This window comes from Meles meles, chromosome 15 (genome assembly GCF_922984935.1).
Source record: "Meles meles chromosome 15, mMelMel3.1 paternal haplotype, whole genome shotgun sequence".
In the NCBI taxonomy this organism is placed as follows: domain Eukaryota; kingdom Metazoa; phylum Chordata; class Mammalia; order Carnivora; family Mustelidae; genus Meles; species Meles meles.
This window is the reverse complement of record NC_060080.1, coordinates 67,081,046-67,106,860: the sequence shown is the minus strand read 5'-3', so window position 1 is coordinate 67,106,860 and position 25,815 is coordinate 67,081,046. Positions and strand designations below refer to the sequence as shown.

General features: G+C 38.8%; 3 protein-coding genes across 4 annotated transcripts in view; 1 reads left to right on the top strand and 2 right to left on the bottom strand.

Moving 5' to 3' along the window:
- The window catches only part of CLHC1 (clathrin heavy chain linker domain containing 1), a 33,695-nt gene extending 28,651 nt beyond the window's left edge, over window positions 1-5,044 (bottom strand). Inside the window, exon 1 of the mRNA XM_045979386.1 lies at window positions 4,816-5,044. The gene's annotated coding sequence lies outside the window, so the exon portion shown is untranslated. The remainder of the gene's footprint in view (window positions 1-4,815) is intronic.
- A 355-nt stretch (window positions 5,045-5,399) lies between these two features.
- RPS27A (ribosomal protein S27a) lies at window positions 5,400-7,874 on the top strand. The gene is made up of 6 exons (XM_045979385.1): window positions 5,400-5,510; window positions 5,612-5,676; window positions 6,179-6,233; window positions 6,656-6,741; window positions 7,105-7,236; window positions 7,688-7,874. Exons 2-6 carry the CDS (start codon window positions 5,629-5,631, stop codon window positions 7,835-7,837), a joined length of 471 nt encoding a protein of 156 aa, XP_045835341.1. The 5' UTR covers window positions 5,400-5,510; window positions 5,612-5,628; the 3' UTR covers window positions 7,838-7,874.
- Window positions 7,875-8,213: 339 nt separating this feature from the next.
- Window positions 8,214-25,815, bottom strand: part of MTIF2 (mitochondrial translational initiation factor 2) — a 30,016-nt gene continuing 12,414 nt past the window's right edge. Inside the window, exons 5-15 of one of the 2 annotated variants that reach the window (XM_045979383.1) lie at window positions 23,057-23,228; window positions 22,452-22,612; window positions 21,382-21,558; window positions 19,067-19,206; window positions 16,951-17,075; window positions 15,358-15,562; window positions 14,751-15,003; window positions 13,739-13,879; window positions 11,539-11,703; window positions 9,883-10,023; window positions 8,214-9,291 (exon numbers count right to left, since the gene is read on the bottom strand). In XM_045979383.1, the coding sequence (XP_045835339.1) occupies window positions 9,119-9,291; window positions 9,883-10,023; window positions 11,539-11,703; window positions 13,739-13,879; window positions 14,751-15,003; window positions 15,358-15,562; window positions 16,951-17,075; window positions 19,067-19,206; window positions 21,382-21,558; window positions 22,452-22,612; window positions 23,057-23,228 (1,853 nt within the window). In that variant the 3' untranslated portion in view covers window positions 8,214-9,118. Of the gene's footprint in view, window positions 9,292-9,882; window positions 10,024-11,538; window positions 11,704-13,738; window positions 13,880-14,750; window positions 15,004-15,357; window positions 15,563-16,950; window positions 17,076-19,066; window positions 19,207-21,381; window positions 21,559-22,451; window positions 22,613-23,056; window positions 23,229-25,815 lie in introns of those variants that run through there. The other variant, XM_045979384.1, reaches the window with a different exon arrangement.

The window sequence follows — 25,815 nt, the reverse complement described above, 5'->3', positions numbered from 1 at the left end:
TTTCACTCAACATTAAAAGCACTTTTCCACATTGTTGAATAGTTTTCAAAACATGACTTCTAGGAACCTGGGTGGCTCAGTCGGTTAAGTGCCTGCCTTGGGCTCAAATCATGACCCCAGGTTACTGGGAGAAAAGTCCTGCGTCAGGCTCCTTGCTCCAAGGGAACCTGCTTCTCCCTCTGCCTAATGCTCCGCCTGCTTGTGCGCGCTCTCTCTCTCTGACAAACAAATAAATAAAATCTTTTTTTTTCTTTTAAGATTTTATTTACTTGACAGAGAGACAGCAAGAGGGAACACAAGCAGGGGGAGAGGAGAGGGAGAAGCAGGCTTCCCACTGAGCAGGGAGCCCAATGGGGCTCGACCCCAGGACGCTGGGATCATGACCTGAGCTGAAGGCAGATGCTTAAGGTCTAAGCCACCCAGGCACCGCTCAAATAAATAAAATCTTAAGAAAAAAAAATGACTTCTAATAATTGTGTATTTGACTAGCACACCATACTTAACTTAATCATTCCCCCACTGTTGAACATTTCCACTATAATGCTGTGATGAATAAATGTCTAGATCAATTTTACCATGTTTTAGTGATATAATTGATATCTGGCTATTTAAAATGACATAGATGGCCTATAAATCCTGCCCACAGGTCATATGCAGGAGAAGGGAGACACCAAAATAATTACCAAAGTTTAAAAGACCTAATTTACTTTATGTTGATGAACTGGACGATGAAAAACCAGTTTGTAAATGAACATAGGTAGTTCCAATAGGTAAAAACCCATAAATGGACCAACGGTTTTCCCAAGTGAGAAATCAATTTCCTTATTCACTCATTCAACTAATATTTATTGTTTACTAACTGCCAGCATTATTTTACAGCTAGATTTTCAGTAATAAATAAAGTTCTTGGCTCCTTAGAGCTTACAATCTAGTAGGAGAAACAAACTATAAATAAGCAATGTAATTTCAGATAGTAAAAGACAATAGTGGAAGGAGGAAGGAATGGGTGTGACCACTGGAGAGTTAGTGGTTATATCAGAATACCAGTGGCCTCCTATTAACTTTAGGATAAAATCTAAGTTCCTTCGCTTAGCCTATGAATAGCCTGTAGGAACTAGGTAGTCCAATCTTTCTCCCTGTCCAAATTTTTGTGCCCCTGCCATGAATTTGCTGAGAGTCCTGCATTGATTTTCTCCCATCTCTGTATTCTCTCCCTCCATCCTCAACACTCCCTACCCCCACTGAGATAACACTCCTATTACCACTCTTACTCACTTGGCTTTTACTCATTTTTCAGATCTCAGCTTATATAGCTCCAGGAAAGCTGCCCTAAATTTCTTTAAACTTGGTCAACTTCTACATTCTGCAATGGTACTGTGCATATCTTCTATCATGGTATTAGTACTCAGCCACTCTATAATAGAGACTTTCTGTTTATATTCTCTATTTCTCCCAGTAGGCAGGAACCAAAATGTTCTCATTCCCCATTATCCTTCCCTACCTATATGCATTCCGGTGCACAGTACAGTTTCTAGCAGAAAATGTACTAAAAAATGCTTAATAATCAATAATCACTTAGCAATAATGTGGTCTGCTCAGAAGACATGACTTGAGGTGCCTCAAACTACAACACAGCTAAAGCGACTGTTTCTCAGCATCTATAAAATGTCCGAGTCACATAAACCAACTCAGATGCCCTTTCACTCACTCATTCATATTAGACACAAAGGGATACAGAGAAAACAAGTCACAAAGATTCCCAATCAAGTCTATTGCACTAGTTAAATAACCCACTGCTACAGAGCAGAGAGGGTAGTGTGACAGAGGTGGGCACAATGGACTCCAAAAGCCAGGAGGGGTACTTCGCTAGTTTGTGGAGAGGGCAGGGAAACATCAGGAAAAACATCTAATGGAACACCTAAGGCAATGCTTATGTTGTGTTGCATTTATTTATCCAATAAATTGGGGGAAGCATACCTACTGTGTCTGTCACTATTCTAGACACTAGAGATACAGCACCGAACAAAACAAAGTCCCTACCCTCCCAGAGGTTACATTCAAACGGAGAGACAGACAACACCCCCAAATACAGACGACACATGAGGCTGTTATATAAACAAATAAAGCAAGGAATGGGGACTAGAAAGAAGGTGGGAGGGTGCTATTTTATACAAGGCATTATGCTGGGAGAGAAGAAAGCCCTCACTGATAAGGTGACATTTTAGGTATTGTGTGTGTGTGTGTGTGTGTGTGTGTGTTTTAATTTATTTGACAGGTAGAGATCAAAAGTAGGCAGAAACACAGGCAGAGAGAGGAGGAAGCAGGCTCCCTGTGGAGCAGAGAGCCCAGTGTGGGGCTCGATCCCAGGACCCTGGGACCATGATCTGAGCTGAAGACAGAGGCTTTAACCCACTGAGCCACCCAGGCGCCCCAAGGTGACATTTTAAAAAGTAGTTTGAAGATTCCTGGGAGGAGTGCTTGATGCAGACTGGTCAGCAAGTCCAAAGGCTCAAAGCAGGAGAGCATCTCTGACAAACACCAAGAAGGCCAGTGGGGCTAGAATGAGAAAGGGACAAAGGAGGTAAGGTCAGAGAGGTAGCTGCCAGATCCTGTAGGATATAAGGCCTTGAAGTCAGGACCACTACCAGTTCCACCATGGGGCATGTTTGCACAAGTTAGAAAAAGGTGTCCCTTTTACTAGGCAGCATTGGCAAGAGGAACAATGGGCTGGACATTGCCTTGTCGTTCCAGTGCTGGAGCGACAGCCTCACTTAAAGGAATTTATGTTTCACTCTCAACGACATGGGAAGCCATTGGAGGGCTTTAGGCAGAAGAGTGATAGCTGACATACATTCTTTTTTTTTTAAAGACTTTATTTATTTGACAGACAGAGGTCACCAGTAGTCAGAGAGGCAAGCAGAGAGGAGGAGGCAGACTCCCCGCAGAGCAGAGAGCCCGATGCAGGACCCTGGGATCATGACCTGAGCTGAAGGCAGAGGCTTTAACCCACTGAGCCACCCAGGCGCCTGTGACATACATTTTCAAAGAGTCTTTCTTGGTGCTCTGTGAAGACAAGGGTCAAAGCTAGAAGAACTGTTAGGAGGTTACTGCAATAATCTGGCCAAAAGATAATGGCAGCTTAAATCACGGTGGTAATAGCAGAGGTGGTGAGAAGTGTTCTGTAAACCGAAAATAAAGTCAAGAAGAATTTGCTATGTATAAGAGAGTATGTGGATATGAGAGAGCAGTCAAGGATGACTATGAAGTTTTTGGCCTTAGCAATGAGAAGATGGGAATTGCCATTTGCAGAGATGGGAAGAGCAACTTTGGGCTTGTCTGAGAGGTATTGAGTAGTCTGCTGGATATGTGAAGGCAGAGTCTTAGTGAGTGGCCTGAGTGAGAGATAAGTTCATCAGTCATGTGCATATAAATGGTATTTAAAAGTATGAGATGGATGGGGCACCTGGGTGGCTCAGTCCATTAAGTGTCCAACTCTTGATCTCAGCTCAGGTCTTGATCTCGGGGTCATGAATTCAAGCCCCACATTAGGTTCCACACTGGGCATGGAACCTACTTAAAATAAAAAAAAAAAAATAGTTATGAGGCAGAATGAAAATGACTTGGGAAATGTCAAAAAGCAGAGGTCTGATGAATTGGCCTTGGAGGGGGGGCACTCCAAAGTTTAGAGGTCTGGTAGATCAAGAGAAAGCAGCAAAACAGCTTGGAAAATTTCCAGGAAAGTAGAAGTAAGAGAGGTATCCTGGAAGTCAGGTTAAAAAAAGAAAAAAAAAAAAAATGTTTCTAAGAGGGAGAGAGTGACCAACTGTGTCAAATGCTGACAGATCAAATAAGATTAAATGACCAGTGAATTTAACAATATGGTGGTGATTAGTGACCTACAAGAGCTATTCCACTGGAATGGTAGGGACAAAAACCTAATTGAAGTAGGTTCAATCAGTGGAAGGGGAAAAATGGAGACAGTGGGTATAGACAACCTTCGAAGAAGTTTTGTTGTAAAGATGGAGACAAGTTGGCAGAATATGGGATGAACAAGGTTCCAGGAAGAAGAAATGGATTTTTCAGAAGTGCCAAAGCATGAGAGAGGTAAGCTAGAAACTTCAATTAGCTCAATCGTTAAAGTGTAAAGTGAGTAACGGGTTTGACAGAATAGGCTGAAAGGGAGGCAGAGGCAGACTATCACACTTAAAGAATTTGGATTTTTATCCTGAAGGTGAAGTAAAATAATTATATAATCACCTTTACTTTTTAGAATATTCTGGGGGCAAAACTGAGGATGGGTTAGAAATGGAGAAAGACTGAAGACAGGTGAGAAGTTAGAGAATTAACTCTTCAAGGAGAAAATTAAGGAGAGCCTGAATTTGGGGTTGGGGCTGCAGAGGAGAGGGCATAGAGAGATAGAGACGACATTGGGAGGTACATTAGAAAAGATTCCCTGGTCTGTGCAGTGGAGAAAGGCCAGAGGAAGGTGTGCCTTGCTTCTAATGGGCCAGCCCTCCTAGGAGAGAACCCTGCACATACTCCCAAATTCTTCCCCTTGGAAGATTTCCTTCACAACCACTCCCAATGTCCCAACTTGGAAATTCTACAACCAACTACTCATTCCGCAGGTTTCTTTCCCATATGGCTTCATTTTAAAATCTGAAAACTCCGGAGATTTTCAACATATTAAACCGTTTCACACCAAGGAGTCCTGCACCACGCCCAGAACCTTCCTCAGACTGGGACAGATTTGGGGGCTGAAGACGGGGAGGAGCTACAGTTGGAAAAAGATAAACCCAAGGTTTTGAATACTACCTTTGTTTGGCTGGAGCTGACCACATGAATTCCCTTTCCTCGGAGGCCAAAGCGACTGCGGACACATCGCCGATCCTCCGCCCCTCACTGTTTGTGTCTGTGAGTGAACGATATCCCCCTTCCGACCCTTCTCCCGCTTCTTAACCTTTCCTCCTAGTCATTTAAGTCTCGCTTCCACCTCAAACCACTTCTCCGCCTCTCCCATCCTCCCTCCTCACCTGAACCCCTTTCTCCAAACACTGACTCCAACGCTTGTAGATAGTTACTAGGAAACCGTAGGTGTGGAATTGCATCTTGGGACAAGTAGTCCTAACTAAAAGAAAGCAGTGGAAAACTACAATCCCCAGAAGACAGTTCCATTTCCTTCCTTTTCCTCCAATAAGGACCCCCCCCAACCCCACCCCTTTCTAAAGACCCTCCTAGCCACGTGGCTTGTATGGGCAAACCCTTTTAAAGTCATTTTTCGTTTGTTTAAATCTACTATTTCGAGAGCATTCTGAGGGTTGAAGTGAGAAACAAGTTCAGACAAGAAAGGAATGAGTTTCATGGTCCCGTCTGGCGGCATTTGGTTAGACAGCCGCTGTAACAGCAGTCCGGCATTTGACGTGGTCGCCTAAGAGGTGGGGCCTCTGGCGGGGCCGCCAGGAAACCCCGTGGACCGGCGCCTTGCTTTCCTTTCGGATCCGCCATCTGCGGTGGGTATATGCTTTTGGGCCTCTCTCTGGCTAGCGGCCTATCCAGTGCACTGTTCTGTGTCCCCACGTCTGACCCTTCTCTTCCTTTCCCTCAACCTCAGGTGGAACCGCCGCCAGGATGCAGATTTTCGTGAAAACCCTTACGGGGAAGACCATCACTCTCGAGGTACGGGTCAGGTGGCGTGAGGAAGTCTAGGCCTGAATAAGGGCTTGAAGTAGAGTTTGGGACTCCCCTCGCTTTCTGCCGTAAAATGTGCTTAAGAGCCTGGGTTCTGAAAACTGGCCCTGAATTGAGGGTTGTTGTTTGAGTAGGGGCTTAGGGCTGGCTTTCGATACCTGAAGTGCGGGCTCTCACCTCTTCAGTAGTTCCGGCCAGGTAGCCAAAGCAGGGGGCCGCGGTGGGGCGAGGGAGGCCCCCCCCCCCACCGGTGGGCCCGAGCACGTGTGGGCAGCCGCCGCTGTGGGATCTGGGCTGGGCTGGGTTCAGGAAGTGTGCTCGCCGGCGGCAGTCCTGGGGCGGTTGCCTGCCCGCTCGGTGAGTGGTCAGCTTTGCTGGCGTAGGCTTCAGCTCTCCACCGGCTAGGTTTTGTGGTAACTTAGAAATGAATTGAGCGTTTTTTCTAGTTTTTTTTACTGTGATATATGTATTTGCATTTTTAAACTCATAGGTTGAACCTTCGGATACGATAGAAAATGTAAAGGCTAAGATTCAGGACAAAGAAGGCAAGTAATAAAATTTTCTAGTTCAGGAAATTAACCTGGACCGGCGCCAGCCTAACTGCTGGACATACGTGCTGTTGGTGGGGTGGGAAGATGTCGGATAGACAAAGTGAAATGCTTTTGAAATAATAAATGTTTGTGAGCCTGGGGCCAACCAGGGGTGCTCTTCCCAATTGTGAACTAGGGCGAGCTATTTTAATTCTCTGCCCTGCTTCATCTATAAAATGAAGGTCGTATGAACATGTATTAACTGTTACTGGGATTAAATAAAGTCAGTTGTGCAAGCGTTTAACATGCCTAGTCTGTAGATAAGAATTCAGTGACTGCTGTTAGTACCCTTTATCTGAGTAAGGATTATCCATTAATCTGAGTAAGGATTATCTAAGCAGATGCCCTTGTTCTGATGTGATTTTATTTTTTATTAGGAATTCCTCCTGATCAGCAGAGACTGATCTTTGCTGGCAAGCAGCTGGAAGATGGACGTACTTTGTCTGACTACAACATTCAAAAGGTCTGTTTGGAGGAAAGAGCAGTCCTTTAAATGTAAATCTTCTTTGTAAGTTTTGATGAGCACACAAAAGTGGGGGAGAATAATATTAGCAGTAGGTTCCTAGGTGGCTCTTGGCATTAAAATTTCAGAGACACTGCTACAGTTTCTCAGAGCCTGGATTGTGTAGATTGCATCTCATGGTGTGACTTAATGTGTTCTTAAATCTCCCTATAAATAAGTCGTTGATCCCCTCCCCCAAACTTCCTTATCTGTGGTATTGTGTATTTATCACATCCAGTTAGAAGGTGTGTGAGGCTAGTTGCCCCTTAATGGAATATGAGCGTTAATTATTTTAAAGCCTATTTCATCCTCTTCCATTAACAGGAGTCCACTCTTCATCTTGTGTTGAGACTTCGTGGTGGTGCTAAGAAAAGGAAGAAGAAGTCTTACACCACTCCCAAGAAGAATAAGCATAAGAGAAAGAAGGTTAAACTGGCCGTCCTGAAATACTATAAGGTGAGCCAGTGTAATAAAAACATTTCTGGGTACCTTGTTATCACAGTAGGTAGCGTGTCGGTCTCATAAAAACGTTTTTATCCACAGATTAATAAATTTTGTTTGCATCTCTGGTTCTAAACTTTTGTTAAATTTTTGTTTTATGTTTGGTATTTGAATAAGTTTCATATGATGTTTACTTTTAGCTGCTTATTCCAAACTAAGTTCTGATTTTGAAGTCAGATCTGGGTTTAGGTCTTAACTCTTCTGTCAACCACTTGCAAGGCAGGACTTTAATGGGCTCTGAACTATTTTGTTGTGATAATTACTAGTGAGGATTTTGAGTGCTTTGGTTTTTAAATACAAAAAACTACACTGTTCTGTGATATTAAAGGTTGAATTTTGAGTCACTTAACTTGGACTTCAGAATATGTTGTAAAATTATCTTAACAGCAGGTTTGTACTTATTTAGGTGGACGAGAATGGCAAAATCAGTCGCCTTCGTCGGGAGTGCCCTTCAGATGAGTGTGGTGCTGGAGTTTTTATGGCTAGCCACTTCGACAGACATTACTGTGGCAAATGTTGTCTGACCTATTGCTTCAACAAACCAGAAGACAAGTGATTATATATGAGTTAATAATAAAAGACATGAACTAACATTTAATTGTTGATTTTATTCCAGCGACTTAAAGAGTGGTTTTAAGTATCCAACTGATGATCACACCATTTTTACAAACTATACACACTTTGGCAGAAAAATTAAGATTGTATTAATACCAGTTATCTAAGTAAAGCCAGTTTATGTTTCTGTCAGTTTTTTTGTCCATACTATTGAAATTTAGGACCAGGTAATTCTTTGAGGACTCTCCTTGTGCATCATGGCCTCTACCCACCTGATGCCAGTAGCACACCGCACATTCCCACCAGCAGGTATCCAGACTTGCTGAATGATCCCTGACATGGTGAGGAAGAGGGAGCTCCCCCCCCCCCGCAAGAAACACTAATTTGTATGAACTGGTGTTACAACTTGCTTAAATACGGGCTGTGATTCATTTGTTTCATATATAAAACATGTAAAGGCTAAGCTTTCAGTAGTAAATTAGACATCCTGAGTCCTGAGTCCCTGGGTGGTTTGGCTGGGATGGATATAGGCTATCTACAGTACAAGGGAACGTTCTGCAATGTTGAGTGAGAGATCTTGGAATTTTAAACACTTTGTCCACTAGTGTGTTAACACTGAAAGATAGTTTTGAGAAGCATTTTGGAACCATATTTTGTCCATAACTAAATTCAGAAGGGTTTGCTTATCTTGATACCACTCAACTAAAACATACACTTGAAGTTTGTTATAAAGTGATTATATTCTATGGCATACCAATAATTAATTGCCTTTTATCACACCATTCTTTCCAGGATTTCTACTTGGAGTCATGCTTAAATAAGGTTTCCTATTTCTGTAGTACTTTGACAAGTTATCCATGTTAATATTTGGAGTAACTACTAGGGTATTTTTTGACCAGAAGTGGTGAATTCTTACCTTCACTAAAGCAAAACTAGTTGCTCTCTCTAATAAAGGAAGACATTTGTTTATAGTTTTTAATTTATTTTTTTAAGTAATAATCCACCCAACATAGCGTTTGAACTCTGGGATTAATAGTTACATGCTCTACCAGGCACCCCATTGTTTATATTTTTTTTTTTTTTTAAATATTTGATAGAAATCACAACTAGGCAGAAAGGCAGGCAGAGAGAGAGAGGAAGGGAAGCAGGCTCCCCGCTGAGCAGAGAGCCCGATGACCGGCTTGATCCCAGGACGCTGAGATCATGACCTGAGCCGAAGGCAGAGGCTTTAACCCACTGAGCCACCCAGGTGCCCCCATTGTTTACATTTTTAATAATAATTTTAAAATCCTGGATCCCAAGAAGTCTTGGCTGGAACTTGTTTTTCTTCATAACAAATAATTTCATCTCCCACTTTAAATTCTATCTTTTCTTCACTCAAACTGAGACCACAGTCCATTCCAGTTTTGATGACTGAAACGTCATCTTTATGGTGTTTCAATGAGCTTAATGAACCTTAAGAAAACAGAAAAAACCCAAGGTACATATATATTCAAATAATAAATACTACTAAGTGCTATACAGCTGGTATTAAAAGGAAATTAAAACACTGAAATTCGTAAGTTTTATGGTCCTACCATGTTAAATGACAACTAAATACTATGGAAAATCCAAAGGAAAATGGTTTGCTGTAAACCAGACAGGGTTTACAATGAAAGATAACTAATAATCCCATTTCAGAAGGAGACTAACTGCAGAGGACTGGCATATTCAGGACTCAATGAGATAAACTCAGCATAAGACCACAGGCAAAAGGTCAAAAGGAAGTAAGCAAATACAGTGCTGCAGAAAAGTATAGAACACAGCTAAAGGTAGTTTTGGGGCCCATTTTTAGAAGCTTAGAAAATTAGATTACTGATTTATTAGGATTATTATTACAGGTTATTAGAACTTGAAGGGAGCCCATCACCAAGGTCAGGTTTGAGTTCCCAAGAAGGAATGGCCTGAACAAGGATATGGGAGTGAAAGAGTTCAGATGGTTATACAGAATAAGGTTTTGGTGACTGGATCTGATGTCTATTAGAAACAGACTGTGATGTTGCTTACCCTTCCAAATAACATCTCCATTACGGATTAATTTAAATTTTTTTTGTTTTTCTAGCTGTCCCTTTTGGACTCTGCAGCCAGCCACAGGAACTTTTTTCTTCCCTTCTGTTACAGAAAAGGTAGCTAGTATAGAAGCTTCACCTTAAGGAAGAAAAGAATATTAAGTACACAGAAAACAAAGATTCTAAGAAATACATAATTTCACATATTCTGCATGGCAAGAATTAAAAGTGAGAAAAACACAAACTCATGCACAGACAGAAGTTTTCTTTGATTCTGCCAACTTTATTTTCCTGACCACTATTAGAAATATAAACATGAGGGAAGGTTCCTGGGTGGCTTGCTTAGTTAAGCCTCTGCCTTTGGCTCAGGTCATGATCCCAGGGTCCTGGGATATAGCCCCCGCATCCCAGTGGGGAGTCTGCTTCTCCCTCTGCTGCTCCCCGGCTCCTGTTCTCCCTCTCCCTCTCTCTCAGTCTTGTGCACACAGTGGCTTTCTCAAATAAAAATCTTTAAAAAAAAAAACACTGGGTTTTCTTGGAAAAGAACATCACAAGAATACATGTTTGCCAAAAGAATAAACAAAAGAAAGTGGAATTCATTTTCTTAACTGAATAAAATGTACTAGAAGATTATAGTTTACTGTCTGTTCCATAAAAACCTAGTTTTCAGCTGTCCCTCAATATATTTTCTCAAAGATCATCTGTTGGGACACCTGGGTGGCTCGGTCAGTTGGGCATCTGCCTTCAGCTTGGGTCATGATCCCAGGGTCCTGGGATCGAGTCCCATATAGAACTTGCTCAGGAGGGAGCCTGCCTCTCCCTCTGCCGGCTGTTCCCCCTGCTTGTGTACTCTATGACAAATAAATCCTTAAAAAAAAAAAATTTGTTTTTAGCTGACTTATTTTTATCTCCACATTGGTAATTTATATCCACTTAAGAATACTAATTCTGTGATTCAAGCTTAATTTTTTTCACTGAAAATTAAATTATAATAATGACATGCTACCACACACTATAAGATACCAATTTACCGAGGTCAGTGTTAATTTGGCTCCTAAAAACCCTCCTGTGACTCAGAAGTTTTCCAAACTGCACTTAACACAAGAATATACCAATCTCTGTATGGTCATGTTCAGCAGGTCAGAAAAAATCTAAAATCTCTGGACCGTAAGAACAGATAAGATGGTTTAATCAGTCTCAGATAAATTTAGGTTTCCAGCTGGCCAAGGGATATGCTAGAAGAAAGTTTTTAAATACGTGATACTTAAACGCAAAGTAAACTATCTTCTCATGGTGGATTTCCCTGCCAGCTTCCAGGACAAAAATCAATGGCTTCCTCCACAGCACTATATATGATCTTTATCCACCAACCCCCACTCCAGTCTAATTTGTACTACAATTAGTCGTTGATGTCTAAATTTTAGGGCCTTTGTATCCTCAAGGCAGAAGCACAATGTTGCAGACGGCAGGTGTTCACAATACATACGTAGTTGCACTGAATAGATCCATAGTAGTCATTTTTTTCTACAACATAGGCTATGTATTGAACAGTGAAGATATTTCAACAGTGAACTACATTTTCCCCTAAACTTTGCTTTCAAGTGTTATTTACAGCACCTAAGATATGAATGTTCAACATTCAGTGAACACTCACCTATTGGATGCTCCTCCACAGTGCACGGCAATCTGCTGCTCAATTCCTCCTGCAAATCTTCAATCAGGTGGTAAATGATTTTGTGAAGTTTAATTTTTACTCCTTTTTTTGCAGCAGACTTCTGGATAACATTGCCTACATTCACATTGAAGCCATATATAACACCTGGCAAGCAGAAATACAATCAATAAAGTAGCACAAATACTGCATTAAACACTTTCAAGCAGAAACTCAAAGCTAAATATTGTTTTATTTCCAGGGCACCTGGGTGGCTCAGTCAGTGTCTGCCTTCAACTCAGGTCATGATCTCAGGGTCCTGCGATGGAGCTCCGCATCCGGCCCTCTGCTCAGCGGGGAGCCTGCTTCTCCCTCTCTCTCTGCCACTAGCACTAACCCCCCACCACAACTTGAGCTTGCTCTCTAACAAATAAAATCTTATAAAAAATAGTTTTATTTCCTTCTATGTAAATTAAAAGCAAGTAGGGGAAATCAGAAATTCTATCATTTTTTCTCATGAAAACTTATTAGTTTTCAAATTAATGACAGGATTTTATAAATTATGGTTTAATAAGGAAAATTTATGATTTTTAAATCCATCCATTTAAGAGACAAAAGTGCCCATAGTATGCAAGGCAGTATGCTAAAACTTTGATTTTTATACCAGAGAAATAAGAAAAATTGATTAGGGCTGAAATACTACATTATTTTAATAACAACTGTATTACTAAATTATAATCTTATTGTCTACAACTTTTTGTGGGTTACTCATAAGTATTCAGTTGCCCAAAAGATGGTCAATAATAGTAACTTAATTGGTAAAGTTCAAGAGTTATTTTAAAATTGAGAGAAGTTCTATGGAGCTGACCATTTTACCAAAGAATCGTGTATTTAGGGGCACATGGGTGGCTCAGTAGGTTGAGTGTCTGACTCTTAATTTTGGCTCTAGACATGATCTCAGGGTAGTGGGATGGAGCTCCACCCTCTGCAGGAATTCTGCTGCTGCTTCTCCTGCCACTCCCCCTGCTCACACATACTCTTTTTCTCTCTCAAATAAATAAATCTTAAGAAAAAAAAAAAGGAGTATGTAATTAACTGCAAATACTTTGGAGGGAATAAAAAAGTACAACACTGTTGAGATGCCTGGTTGGCTCAGTTTGTTAAGTGTCTGCCTTTGGCTCAAGTCATGATTACAGGGTCTTCAAATCAAGTTCCACTTAGTGCTCCTTGCTCAGTGGGGAGCCTGCTTCTCTCTCTGCCCACTCCATCTGCTTGTGCTCACTCTCTCTCTGACACATAAATAAAATCTTAAAAAAAAAAAAAAGGCAAAACACTCTTGCCTTAAGTGAAAAAAAATAATGCAAACTACTTAAGAGAAAAACACAACCATCTTGAAAGTCTTATCATAAGAATTCATTCAACGTACTATCAACATTTCATAGTACAGTGTAGGCCAGTCAGTGCTTAGAAAATACTTGAAATTAACCAGCATTATTAAACATACCTTTTCAGTAGTACAGGTAACATCTAATTTTAACCAAGTCCAGTCATGAAGTAGCTCCTTTCTAAGTGATTCATTAATTACTCAATAATTGAGTTGGTGCTTTGCTCGATAGACTTAAAGTGACAGTCATGAGTCACCTTTTTGTACTTTTTGTATATCATAAGTTCAACTAATAAACAGTCCCTCTACCTTCTAGGCATTTAAAGCTAAAAACAGTGCTCACTTTGGAAGCACATACACTAAAGCTAAAAGCAGCTTTGAATCTAAGAGATATGATTTGTAAAATTACCAATAAACAAAAAACAGGTAGACACATGTAAAAGGCGAAGTGCTGAAGAGGCTGATTACAGTATTAAGAGCATTCAAGTCTAAATAAAGGATAACCAACCTTGGATTGGGTGGGGAATTGGGAGGGGGTAGAGGACAGTAATCTTTCAAAAAACAAAACAAAAAAACAAGAAACACTACTGAGGCTTGAAAGAGTTCCCAAAGGTTGCAGTACAGGGACAATGAGCGGAGCTACGGCTGCAATACTGCACATTCCTTCTGCTCCATGGCTGGGGCTCCACTACAGCAGGAAGGGGGATGCTTATAAGGGTAAATGGCAGATTGACTAACCAAGCAACAAAAGACAGAAGCAAATGGTTCACACTGTGTTCTAGGGAACACAGTTAAACAAATAGCAAAGAGAATCCTTACCACGAAATGTTTCAGCAAGGTTAACATCATTTTCACTGACATCACCCACACCAAAATGTACTAATTCAAGTTCACACTCATGTGAAGCATCATAAGTATCCATGATGTTCACAATGGCCTCAACGGAACCATCAACATCACCTAAATGCAGGAGAAGTTTAAAATTACTGGTGTTAGGAGGCATTAACAGACACAAAAATGACAAAAATCTATTTAAAGCCATAACAGGATTGCCATTTACCACTAAATCCATTTTTATTTAGGTATAGCATTATAATTATCTATTTAACTTTAAATAAAGTATAATGAACCAAATGTACATTTACAACAAAATCAGCAAGAAAAATGTTTATTAAAATCTCCTCCAGTGAGGGATGGGCAAAAACGGTGAAGGAGGGCAAAGGCACGAACTTCCAGTTACAAAATAAGTCCGGTTACAAAATAAGTAAGTCATGAGAGATAACATACAGTATAACAACCATAGTTAGTAATACTATATTACATATTTGAAAGTTGCTAAAAGAGATCTTAAAAAAGTTCTTATCACAAGAAAAAAAAAATTTGTAACTATGTGTGATGATGGATGTTAGCTAGATTAACTGTGATGGTCATTTTGCAATATATACTAATATCAAATCATTATGTTAAACATCAGACACTAACATAATGTTATATGTCAATTATATCTTAATTAAAAAAATAAATCTCCTCCTGGGACACCTGGATAGCACAGTCGGTTAAGCATTGGGCTCTTTGGCTCAGGTCATGGGATCAAGAACTGTGTTGGTTTCGAGCTCAACGTGGATGGAGCCTGCTTTACTTTCTCTGCCCCTCCCCTGCTTTCTCTGTTTCTCTCTCAAATAAGTAAATAAATCTTTAAAAAAACAAAACAAAACAACTATCCCTGAATGTCAAGATAATTTTAGCTTAAATTTAATGGCCCAAATGGTGAGAATGAAAAAATACATATATTTAAAAAATAAGTTTTAAAGTACAATCTTTCCAAAGTCACCTTTAATAATTATAGGAAGAATGTGTGAATCCCTTTCTTCTTTCTCTTTTGCCTTCAAGGGTTTTTGTTCTTTTCTTTCTTGGTACTTTAGAAAGGATCTCTCCTTCCAGTGTATGTTGCCATACTTCTCACGGGCTTTCTGATGTGCTTCTTGGTGCTCCTTTCGCTTTTCTTCTATTATTTTCAGATCCTCTTTATTTTTCTCCTGTTCCAGCTCATACTTTCTCCAGTCAACAACTGCACGTGCCCTTGGCTTTACAGGGAAAAAAACCAGGCATTATTTAACTAAACAGAAACCAGTAATTTATGCGTTATGGTTTTCCCCAACTTAGCTTAGCTTAACTCATACACAAAACCACTGATTTTATAAATTTCAAGAGACCTATAAAACTTTAATCTGGGAGCTTTGTATGTAACAGATGATTTAATTTAGAAATATTAGCTCCGTCTATAGCCAAAATCTAAAATGGCACTACTGGCCCCCTCATGGGCCCTTATAGTCTCAAAGTATTTGTTAACATAAATATACTTATTTGGTATAACATTAGAGACTAATATTTAAAACCACTGTTATCATATCTAATATGTAGGAATTCGCTTGATATACCTCAGATTCTACTTCAAGAATTTCATCTCCTGCAGAAGGGAGGTCTCTCCAGCCTACAATTCCCACTGGCATGCTGGGGCAGGCTTCATGGATTGTTTTTCCATTCTCATCAAACATTAAGCGTACTTTTGCCCAACTCTTTCCAGCAACCAGAATCGAGCCTTTCCTCAAAGTTCCTCTTTGAATTATAGCTGTAGTAACAGGACTAAAATGAAAACAAATGTATATATTCTTAATGCCATAATCAGGATGTAAGAACACTTTCTTAAGTAGAGCAAAGATATCTTTATGAGACTTAAATATATATATATTATGTACACACAGGGTTAATCCCGCTTCCCATGCAGGCCTTCATACTATAAAAACGTTTCTACTGAATTGCCAAAAGATAGAAGCAAACCAAATGTCCATCAACTGAAAAATAAAGAAAATGCAGTATATACATACAATGGAAAATGATGCCAGCTTAAAAAAGAAGGAAAGCCCTGTCATATGCTCCAACATGAATGAACCTACCTCAAGGACATTATGCTAAGTCAAACAAGCCAGTCAAAAAGGACAAACACTGTATGATTCCACCCATATGAAGTATCTAAAGTAATCAAAATCATAGAAACAGAGAACTGAAAGATAGTTGCTAAGGGTTGGGGAAGAAAGGAGAGGAAATTAGTGTTACACGGGTATGCAGTTTCAGTTTTACAGGATTAAAAAGTTCTAGAGATCTGTTGTACAGCAATGTGAATATACTTAATACTACTGAATGATATACTTAAAAATGGTTAAGATGGTAAATTTAATGTTATGCTTCTTTTATCACAATTTTTTTGAAAAACGGAGAAACAAAACCATTTCTTATAAGCATATGGTAGTGGAGGGTGCAGATAGCTGAGTGTTCTGACAGAATCCTCATCCTCTTTCTGTAACTAATTTGCTAAGCAGTGAAACTTCTTGCTGATAGGGAGAAAAATTAAAGAAGAAAAGAGCAATCCAAAGATCTTCCTATATATTATAATTATGGGGAAGGACATAAAGAATCTAGGAACCCTAAAACGCAACAATTACTATTCCATTCCAATTTGTTGGTCTATGAGGCTTTATTTACCAATTCAGTTAAGTCAGTGGGAAAAAAAAATTCAAACTGAACTACTTATGTCATCTAAATGTGACTAGTAGATACATAGAGATATTGCTATGGTCTACTACTAATTGCATTTTTTGTTCTATGTGCTAGTGCAATAAAATGCTTTTCAAAGCAAATGCTTTGAAAATATTGTTCATAGGGCACCTGGGTGACTCAGTCGTTAAGCATCTGCCTTTAGCTCAGGTCATGATTCAGGGTCCTGGGATAGAGCTCCACATCAGGCTCCCAGTTTGGTGGGAAGCCGGCTTCTCCCTCTCCCACCCCCCCTACCTGTGTTCCCTCTCTCGCTGTGTCTCTCTGTCAAATAAATAAATAAAATCTTTAAATAAAAAGAAAAAAATATTGTTCATGTCTAACAATAATATACAATAAAAATAATACACTGTTATATAATCAAGTCATAAAAACAATGAAACAAAATTATTAAAAAGCAGGAATTTTTAAAGTCCTACCCTCTTCCTTTGTCTGTGAAAGATTCTATTACTGTTCCTTCTACTGGACCAGTGGAGTCTGCTTTCAATTCTAACATTTCTGCCAAAGCAACCGTTGCCTCTGCCAAAGCCATTAGATTATCACCCTTTAACAAAAAAAAAAGGTGTTAACATATAATAATATTATCTGTAAATTTATATACCAAGGTCAGAAAGCCAAATAATTCTTTACAGTTTATTATACGTTTCTCTTTAAGCATTAAAAGCATGAATTATCCATTAGAAAGGAAGCAAGGAAAGGAGGAAGGAAGGAAGGGAGAAAGGGAGGGAGGAAGGGAAGAAAGAACAAAGGAAGGTAAAGCAAGAAAACCTGATCCAGGGACAGATATTTCAAGGACGAATGGCCACTAGTGTGCTCTTTAATACCCTTTCATAAACATATGCTTCATTCATTCTCTCTCCTCCACGCGTCTCTACAATTGTGTCTTCTTCCTCTCACTTTCTTTACAATGCTACTTTGCATTTGAAGTTTATCCAACTGAACAAGCTTTCACACTTACCATTTCATTTGATCAACTTAAGAATGGTGTGAAATAAGTATATCAAACATTACTTACTCTTATTAAATAAATAAAGAGAAAAAATATGAACCAGTTCCAGGCTTTAAGACATACTCTGTAATCACCCAGCTATACAATCTCAAAGAATCACTTCTCCTCCCTGGATCTCCTTTCCTCAACTGTAAAATGAGGAAGCTAGATTAGATGACTGTTTCACCTTTAATGATCTATTTTTACTATGCTTTCTACGGCTCCAAGATCACACAGCTGATTATGTGGAGATGGAACTGATGGGCAAGGGGTTTTTCCATTCTCTGTGTCAGCTAAGAGATTGTTCAGTTGTCAGAGTATAAAACAATGGGACAAGTGTAAACAAAGCTGATAAAATAACTTGCTCACCTATCCACTTATCACTAGTATTTATTCCAATTTACAAAATCCTGTCCTGAAAAGCAGTGCTAGGGTATCTCTTTGCATGAACTGTCCTCTATCTCTACTTGGAAAAAAAGGCCTCATCTTACTTCCTGCCACTCCCTCCCAATTTCCTCCACTCCCCAGAAATCATCTCTGCCATGACTCCAAGTGTGGCTAAGCAGCTTTACATTTATCTACTCATCTCCTGGTACCTAGGGAGAAAAGGTCACCATGCCTTCAAATGTTTTAGTCTTGCCACATGGCTTTCAGAGTGCAAAAGCAATCGTGGTAGAGTGGAAAGATAACAATGCAAGGTAGCATTTTATGAGTTTCAGAGAAAAACAGGCATGGCTTTACTATTAATGGAGGCATGATTGCTAAGCATCTTAGAGGTAACAAATTTAGGAAAATTAAAGATAAAATGAGATGTAACTAGAGGAAGGTGGCTAAATATAGTACCATCCCTTCAGTGAATGAGGAGGAAAAAGAAAGTATATTATGTACAAACGATGGAATATGGCAAGAATGGACAAAAAAGGAAATGTCACTTAGCAGCAACCTGTATAGGATAAGAGAATTGGAAAATGCTGTCATACAGCATATACTCAGCTTCCTTGGTGTTTTTCAATCCGAAAATAATAACTGGTCATTGAGAAGACAATGGAATTCATCATAAATAACATAAACTATAGCAATTTAATTCACAGAAACATTGAATTAATCAGTAACAACAAACTGAACCCAAATGTTTTATCTTTACATTAGTGAAGTTTTTGTTTACATCTCCCTTAAATGCCCTAAGACCAATATTTTTTCTACTATAGAAACAAGTACTTTTTATTACAAATTGGATTTCATTTCTGCTTAAAAAGGTCTTTAGCAGCTTACTGTAACCCTATCCTCACATTTGCCATTTGTTCTCATTCTACATATCTCATAATAAGAAAAGCATTAGGTATGGACTTCACCTGGACACCGTTCAGCTGTGTAACCCTGGACTGGTGATCTGCCAAAGCAAGATGATGATACCAGCTTTGCCTAGTACTACAGAGGACTTCTAAACAACAGAAATGCTAGGTGTCAAGATGTTGTTTCTGTGCACTTTGTGCATTAGGTACAGCAGGCCCATATGGACACATCATCTCTGAGCTGCCTGCATTTACCGTGAGTGCAGAGATGTGCACTGCTTGGACGTCACCGCCATAATCTTCACACACCACGTCATAAGCTAGCAGTTCTTTTTTCACTTTTTCAGGATCAGCCTCAGCTTTGTCACATTTGTTTATGGCAAGGACGATAGGAACTAAAAGAGAGTTAAAAAGAGTGCAGATGAAGACACCTTCAAGGCCAGGTATTGAGAGAGAGACACCAAATTTTTCTGGCTTTCTCTTCACTCAGTAGATGTACTAAGGTAAAAGACAGATCCAAAAGAAAACGTGCTTTAGACCCCCTTTACTCTGCCTTCTGCACATAAAGAAGGATTCTGGATGTGAAATGTCAAAACTATCATTATAAGCAGATTCTGAAGATTCTGAATTAAGAACAGATACCTAAGATGAGTAAAAACCAGCCAAACGAAAAACAGCATTTTGGGTAGAGAAAGGCCTATCTTTTAACCTAAATGTAATTATCAGCAACTGCACTGAAAATAATCTCCAAGCTAAAAAAAAAAAAAAAAAAAAAAATCAAGAAAAGATTTTAATCCATTTCTAAACCACTAGATCATCTGCATCTAGGTATTAAGTCATTTAAAGCCCGACATTGCATTCTGAGGTGAAACTAAGTAGCATTATTATAAACTTTCTTTTAGGATTTACAGCAATTCTTTATTCATACATACTCATTGAGTATCATAGTAGAGTCTCAATAAATGTTCGCTCAATGAATGAACCAAACCTAATATACTTGTCAATCTACTTATCAATATTAAACATACCCTCACATTAGAGAAATCACGTAAAATACTATGAGATAATTCTCTGGTTGGGAATCAACTTTGCTATTTCCTCAGGTATCAAAAGAAGGGACATTGAAAACAGACACAAAAAAGTCATACAATCCACAAGCTACTATTATGAAAAAGTAGATTCCGTATGAATGAACTGGAACTCAACAGGGACAAGAGAACAGATATAGGAAGCGTGATGTAGGGGCGCCTGGGTGGCTCAGTGGGTTAAAGCCTCTGCCTTCAGCTCAGGTCATGATGCCAGGGTCCTGGGATTGAGCCCCCCATCGGGCTCTCTGCTCAGCGGGGAGCCTGTTTCCTCCTCTCTCTCTACCTTCCTCTCTGCCTACTTGTGATCTCTGTCAAATAAATAATTAAAATCTTAAAAAAAAAAAGAAAAAAGAAAGCATGATGTAAGAAATTCATCCTTTCTCAACTACCTGCTTTATGCAAATCCCCAGCAAATTTACCACTTTCCTCTTTTTGTTATATTCCCTAGAATCACTATGAACATAGTCCATTCCACTAAGGCAGTTTTGAAGAATTAAAAAGGCAAAAGTAACACTAGAAACTAGAAGACCAGATTCCAAATATGGAAAATTTTCTCTTGCCAACAAACCTAGGGGAATATGATGCATGCTTCATCAGGTACATTTTCTCAAGAGAGCAGTTATTTTCTCAGTGGGTGTAGGGTCATATCAGAATAAGAATGAACGTAAAAGGTATGTGTGTGGAGGGAGTGGCTATTACTGAAGTTTTTAAATGAAGAAGCAAGGGAGAAGATAGCTAAGTGATTTTCTAAAAGTTTCAGTTTTATACCTTTGACCAAATAAGAACTTACTTCAAGCATATGAAGGAAAAGCTTCTCTTTACTTTTTTTTTCTAAGATTTTATTTATTTATTTGAGAGAGAAAGTGAGCATGAGTAGGGGAAGGAGCAGAGGGAGAGGGAGAAGCAGACTCCCCACTCAGCAGGGAGCCAGACTCAAGAGTTCATCCTGGGATTTTAAGATCACGACCTGAGTCGAACGCAGACATTTAAATGACTGAACCACCCAGGCGCCCTGAAAAGTTCCTTTAAGAGAATTCCGACAATAAATGAACAAGGAATAATAGAATATCACCACTTTGCAACTCCTAATGTATTTAGGTGATGGATACATAGAAGTTCATTATTCTGTTCTTACTTCTGTACCTGTTTAAAATTTCCATGATAAAAATTTTTTAAAAAGTCATTGGAAGCCATTAAATTCTCACACCATGCCAAGTAAGTAAACAGTATTGGAAGGACTGTATTTGTGATCCCACATACCCAGTTGAATCCTACTACACTCTTCTTAGTAGTTATGTCTGTGGGAAAACAATTGAACTGTCATTGAGCCCTATCTGTAAATAGGTGTAATAATCCTGGGATTGCCAGAAAGATTATATGAGCTCCATGTAAAGGGTCCCAAAAGAACGACTTTAAGTAGTATAACCTTTTTTTTTTTAAAAAGCAACCTTTCCTGATATACATAAGTCAGCCACACAGTACCTTGAGCATCTTTGGCATGCTGAATAGATTCTACAGTTTGTTTCATCACTCCGTCATCTGCGGCTACAACCAATATGACAATGTCAGTGACCTGAGCACCTCTGGCTCTCATTGTTGAGAAAGCAGCATGTCCTGGAGTATCCAGAAAGGTAATCTTTTCCCCAGAAGGCAGAGAGACTGTGGAAACAGAAACCCAAGAACACTGAGGACTCAAATATGTACTTTCTTAATACAAAGAAATACATGTGAAATTATCAAATAGAATCAACAATTCTTAAAATGACTTATTCTTTCCATTAATCTTAATCAGGAACAATACAGATCATCATTTCACACTGAAAAATAACAAAGCAGTGAAACCTTTAGGGTTTTCCTTTCATGTGATAATTTCAAACTAAAACTCTATTTCTAGAATATACTTTTCATAAAAAACCAACTGGTATATATTGATTCTGGAGAACAGAGCAACAGTTAATAGGCAGTCTCCCCTTCATTAGCAAACATCAGCTGCACAACTACCCTCAGCAACATATGCAATTTAGTATATGGTTAGGAGCTTAGAATTTGAGCCCAAACCCAGCCTTGAGTATAAATCCTGACTTTGCCACTTACTAGCTGTGTACCCTGAACAAGTAACTTAATCTACACAAGCCTCAGCATCCTTATCTATAAGTAAGAATATTAATACCTACCTCGTGATGTTGTGAAGATAAAAAAGATAAGGCATATAAATAAGGTGCTCACCACAGTGCTGGGCACTTGCTAGGTGCTCAATAAATGGTAGCTGTTATTTAATTATTAGCAACATTAACAAAACCTAGCACTGAAGAATTGTAGGCTCATTAAACCAAACTAAGAATGAGACAGGATAAAAAGGGTAATACCATTTTCTTCTTATAGAATATACAAAATAAGCTTTATTCCAACTGCTCTGTATTTCATTAGACCAATGGCTTTAAGCTCTAGGCTTCTCTTTTATTTTGGTTTGTCTATCTCATACTGTGACACTTGGTTTAAGAAAATAGTATGTAGGGTTCCCAGGCACATTGTAAGATAATGTGTGTCCATACCAAGAAAGGCACCAATGTGCTGAGTGATGCCTCCAGCTTCCATTGCTGCCACTTGAGTTTTTCGCAGTTTGTCAAGTAACGTCGTTTTCCCATGATCAACATGGCCCATTATAGTAACAACTGGGGACCTTGGGGTTAATAAAGCTGGATCTGCCTGAGGCCTACAATTAACAGCAAAGGAGTTTCATTTCTTAAGTATCTTTATAGCCAGTAAATTGGTTTGCAGTCATCTCTGTGCATTACCATTAACAATAAAACCCAACACTCAGCTTTGATTAGATGGAAGTATCTTCCTCTTCCATAAATGCAATGACCTATAGCAAAATATATGACTGCCCATGTACAGTTGGCATCTTCACAATACACAGACTGAATAAGATCTTTAAGTTCGGGATCAATATACACACTCAGCGAACTAAGAAATATAACTCTCAGAGTTTTATAACCTGAATATACTTTCTAATGTTTTAAACACTTCGAAGAAAAATTTAATCTATATTCCACATCAATTTAACCGCAAAAAAATTTTAATGTATATCTTTCCATTATAAAGTGTGAATAAAACATGTGGTTTTCTTCCGCCAATATACACGGTTAAGTTTTACCTTCTTACAGCATCTTTATTTTCTCTGACTTTGTCCTGTTTTAATTTGCTCCATTTTAACTTCATCCCCGCCTTCTTAACTACTTCTTTGATCCAGACTTCATCTAAACATGAGTGTGCTTCTAGTGAATCTAGGTCAATAGCAGTGTTCATTAAAGCTTCATATACACAATCTGGGTGGAAGAGATAAGACCTTTTAGGATCATGAATTAAATGTTCACAAAAGTGACCTCTGTTAATAAATTTCTACATAGGAACGGTACACTTAATGAAAAGAACAACTATATAAGCTGTTCCTCTAATGTCAATAAATCATAAACAAGCTAAAAGAAAGTAATCTTTAAAATATGACTCATTATACTGACATTGCTGCATTCATAAATATTTGAATACTTATGTACCATAAGAATCAGCTACCAATAAAACATTACATGTTGTATACATTTATATTGAGCAGTTTATCACAGCCTAGTTCTTTGAAAACTTGTAGTTACACATGTCATGCATATAGAAATGTGTACATATATATAGTCAATTCTCATTATTCATGGTGGGTATGTTCTATAAACCCACCACGAATACTGAATTAACAACTACTAAACCATCACTCCAAGGGGAAATACAAGGTTAGGTTCCTCCAGTTCCCAATCACATCTTCACTAGCCAATCAATATACACTATGTGTTTCTGTTTCAAGATATCTTAATCTTACTTAATATACACTGCTGATTCAGTAACGTTGAACTCACAGCCAAAAGCACTAAAACCAGTACGTGAACATAGTTTATCTAACACTTGTATTTTCTCTGTAAAGCACATTATGGCCTTCTTGCAAGTTAGTAACACTAAACAGCACTTCATTCAGTACTATGCTTAGGAGCCATTTTCATCAGCAAAATCAACAAAAAGGACAAAAATGTGAAAACATGACACTAAATAAGCCACAAAATGATGCATGTTTACAGCATAAGAGCTAAAGCAAAAGGCCAAAAGTTGCCTTGTTGAACCTCAACTAGGAATGTGTGATTGGGCAATTCAAACTTTTTGCTGCTCCACGCATGTACAGGAATGATTGCAAAAGCATTCTGAATATTGATTTGGGGTTATAAATATATTTTAGAGAATTCGGCAATAAAAAAAAATCCCCAGGGGCGCCTGGGTGGCTCAGTGGATTAAGCCGCTGCCTTCAGCTCAGGTCATGATCTCAGGGTCCTGGGATCGAGCCCCGCATCGGGCTCTCTGCTCTGCAGGGAGCCTGCTTCCTCCTCTCTCTCTGTCTGCCTCTCTGCCTACTTGTAATCTCTCTGTCAAATAAATAAATAAAATCTTTAAAAAAAAAAAAAAATCCCCAAATAATAAGGATCAATTGTATGTGTATACACACACACAGTGTCTCAGAATAAACATAACACATATAGTTTATTTATTCATTTATGTACCTATTTACGGTGTCCAAAAGTCTTCAAATACAGGAAAAATATTTACTTGGTATTCTTTTTTGCATTTTACCTAACGTACTTTGCTTTCATTTGTTACATTTCCCTGTAGATAATAAATGAATGTATCTGTGATGATAAATAGTTTTATGTTTCTAGACTTTCAATTAACCTTTAAATATATATTTCAAGAGGCGCCTGGGTGGCTCAGTGGGTTAAAGCCTCTGCCTTCAGCTCAGGTCAGGATCTCAGAGTCCTGGGATCAAGCCCCCAAATCACGCTCTCTGCTCAGCAGGGAGCCTGCTTTCCCCCTCCCACCAGACTGTCTCTCCACCTACTTGTGTCCTCTGTCTGTCAAACAAATAAAATCTTAAAAAAAATTTTTTTTAAAATATATATATATTTCAAGAAACAGATGTGAAAGAAAGGGATCCTCAAATAAGTAGAACAGTATTCAAAAAGAATATCCTATTCACTAGTGTGCAGGTAAAGGTTTACTTACAAGACTCCCCCCAAAAAAGAAAAGATCTTTGATTATTATAGCATTTCTCAAGTTCCATAGTGCAAATACTCCCACTATGGCTGATTTCAGCTACCAACATGAAGTCACTGAACACAGAAAGAGATAGGCAGTAGCACACCATTATATTGTACTCCCACCATATAGGTACATGGACATAAATAAAGAACACAGGAAATAGTATAATAATTAGGAGTGAAGGGATTTGATGAATAATACCTTTGTTTATGATTTAATTTTTGTAATGGTTGTGTTTACCAGCTCACATACTTCCTCAGGCTAGCAACTGGCCCAAAATCTGGTGCAAACCAGACCCACACATCACGGATCCCTGTAATAATGCAAGAAACCCTTTCCTATGTATATCCCCACCACATACTTTCCCAAGAAAGCACATTTTAAAAGAATGATATGGTGCAAATGATCTATATGGATATGCACTCAGAAAACAATAAAACTCTAAATATATAAATTATAATGAGTACAATTCTATTTCTAATAATGCTAAAACCCCTAATAATCCAGTAACTACAGTCTTTCAATGTTATCCTAAACTTTTGAAAATAGCTTATACAGAGATAATCTCTTTCCCTCTGTATTAAATGCATTGAGTCGGGGTGCCTGGGTGGCTCAGTGGGTTAAGCCTCTGCCTTCGGCTTGGGTCATAATCTCAGCGTCCTGGGATCAAGACCCGCATCAGGCTCTCTGCTCAGCGGAGAGCCTGCTTCCTCCTCTCTCTCTCCCTCTGCCTGCCTTTCTCTCTTCCTACTTGTGATCTCTGTCTGTCAAATAAATTAAAAAAAT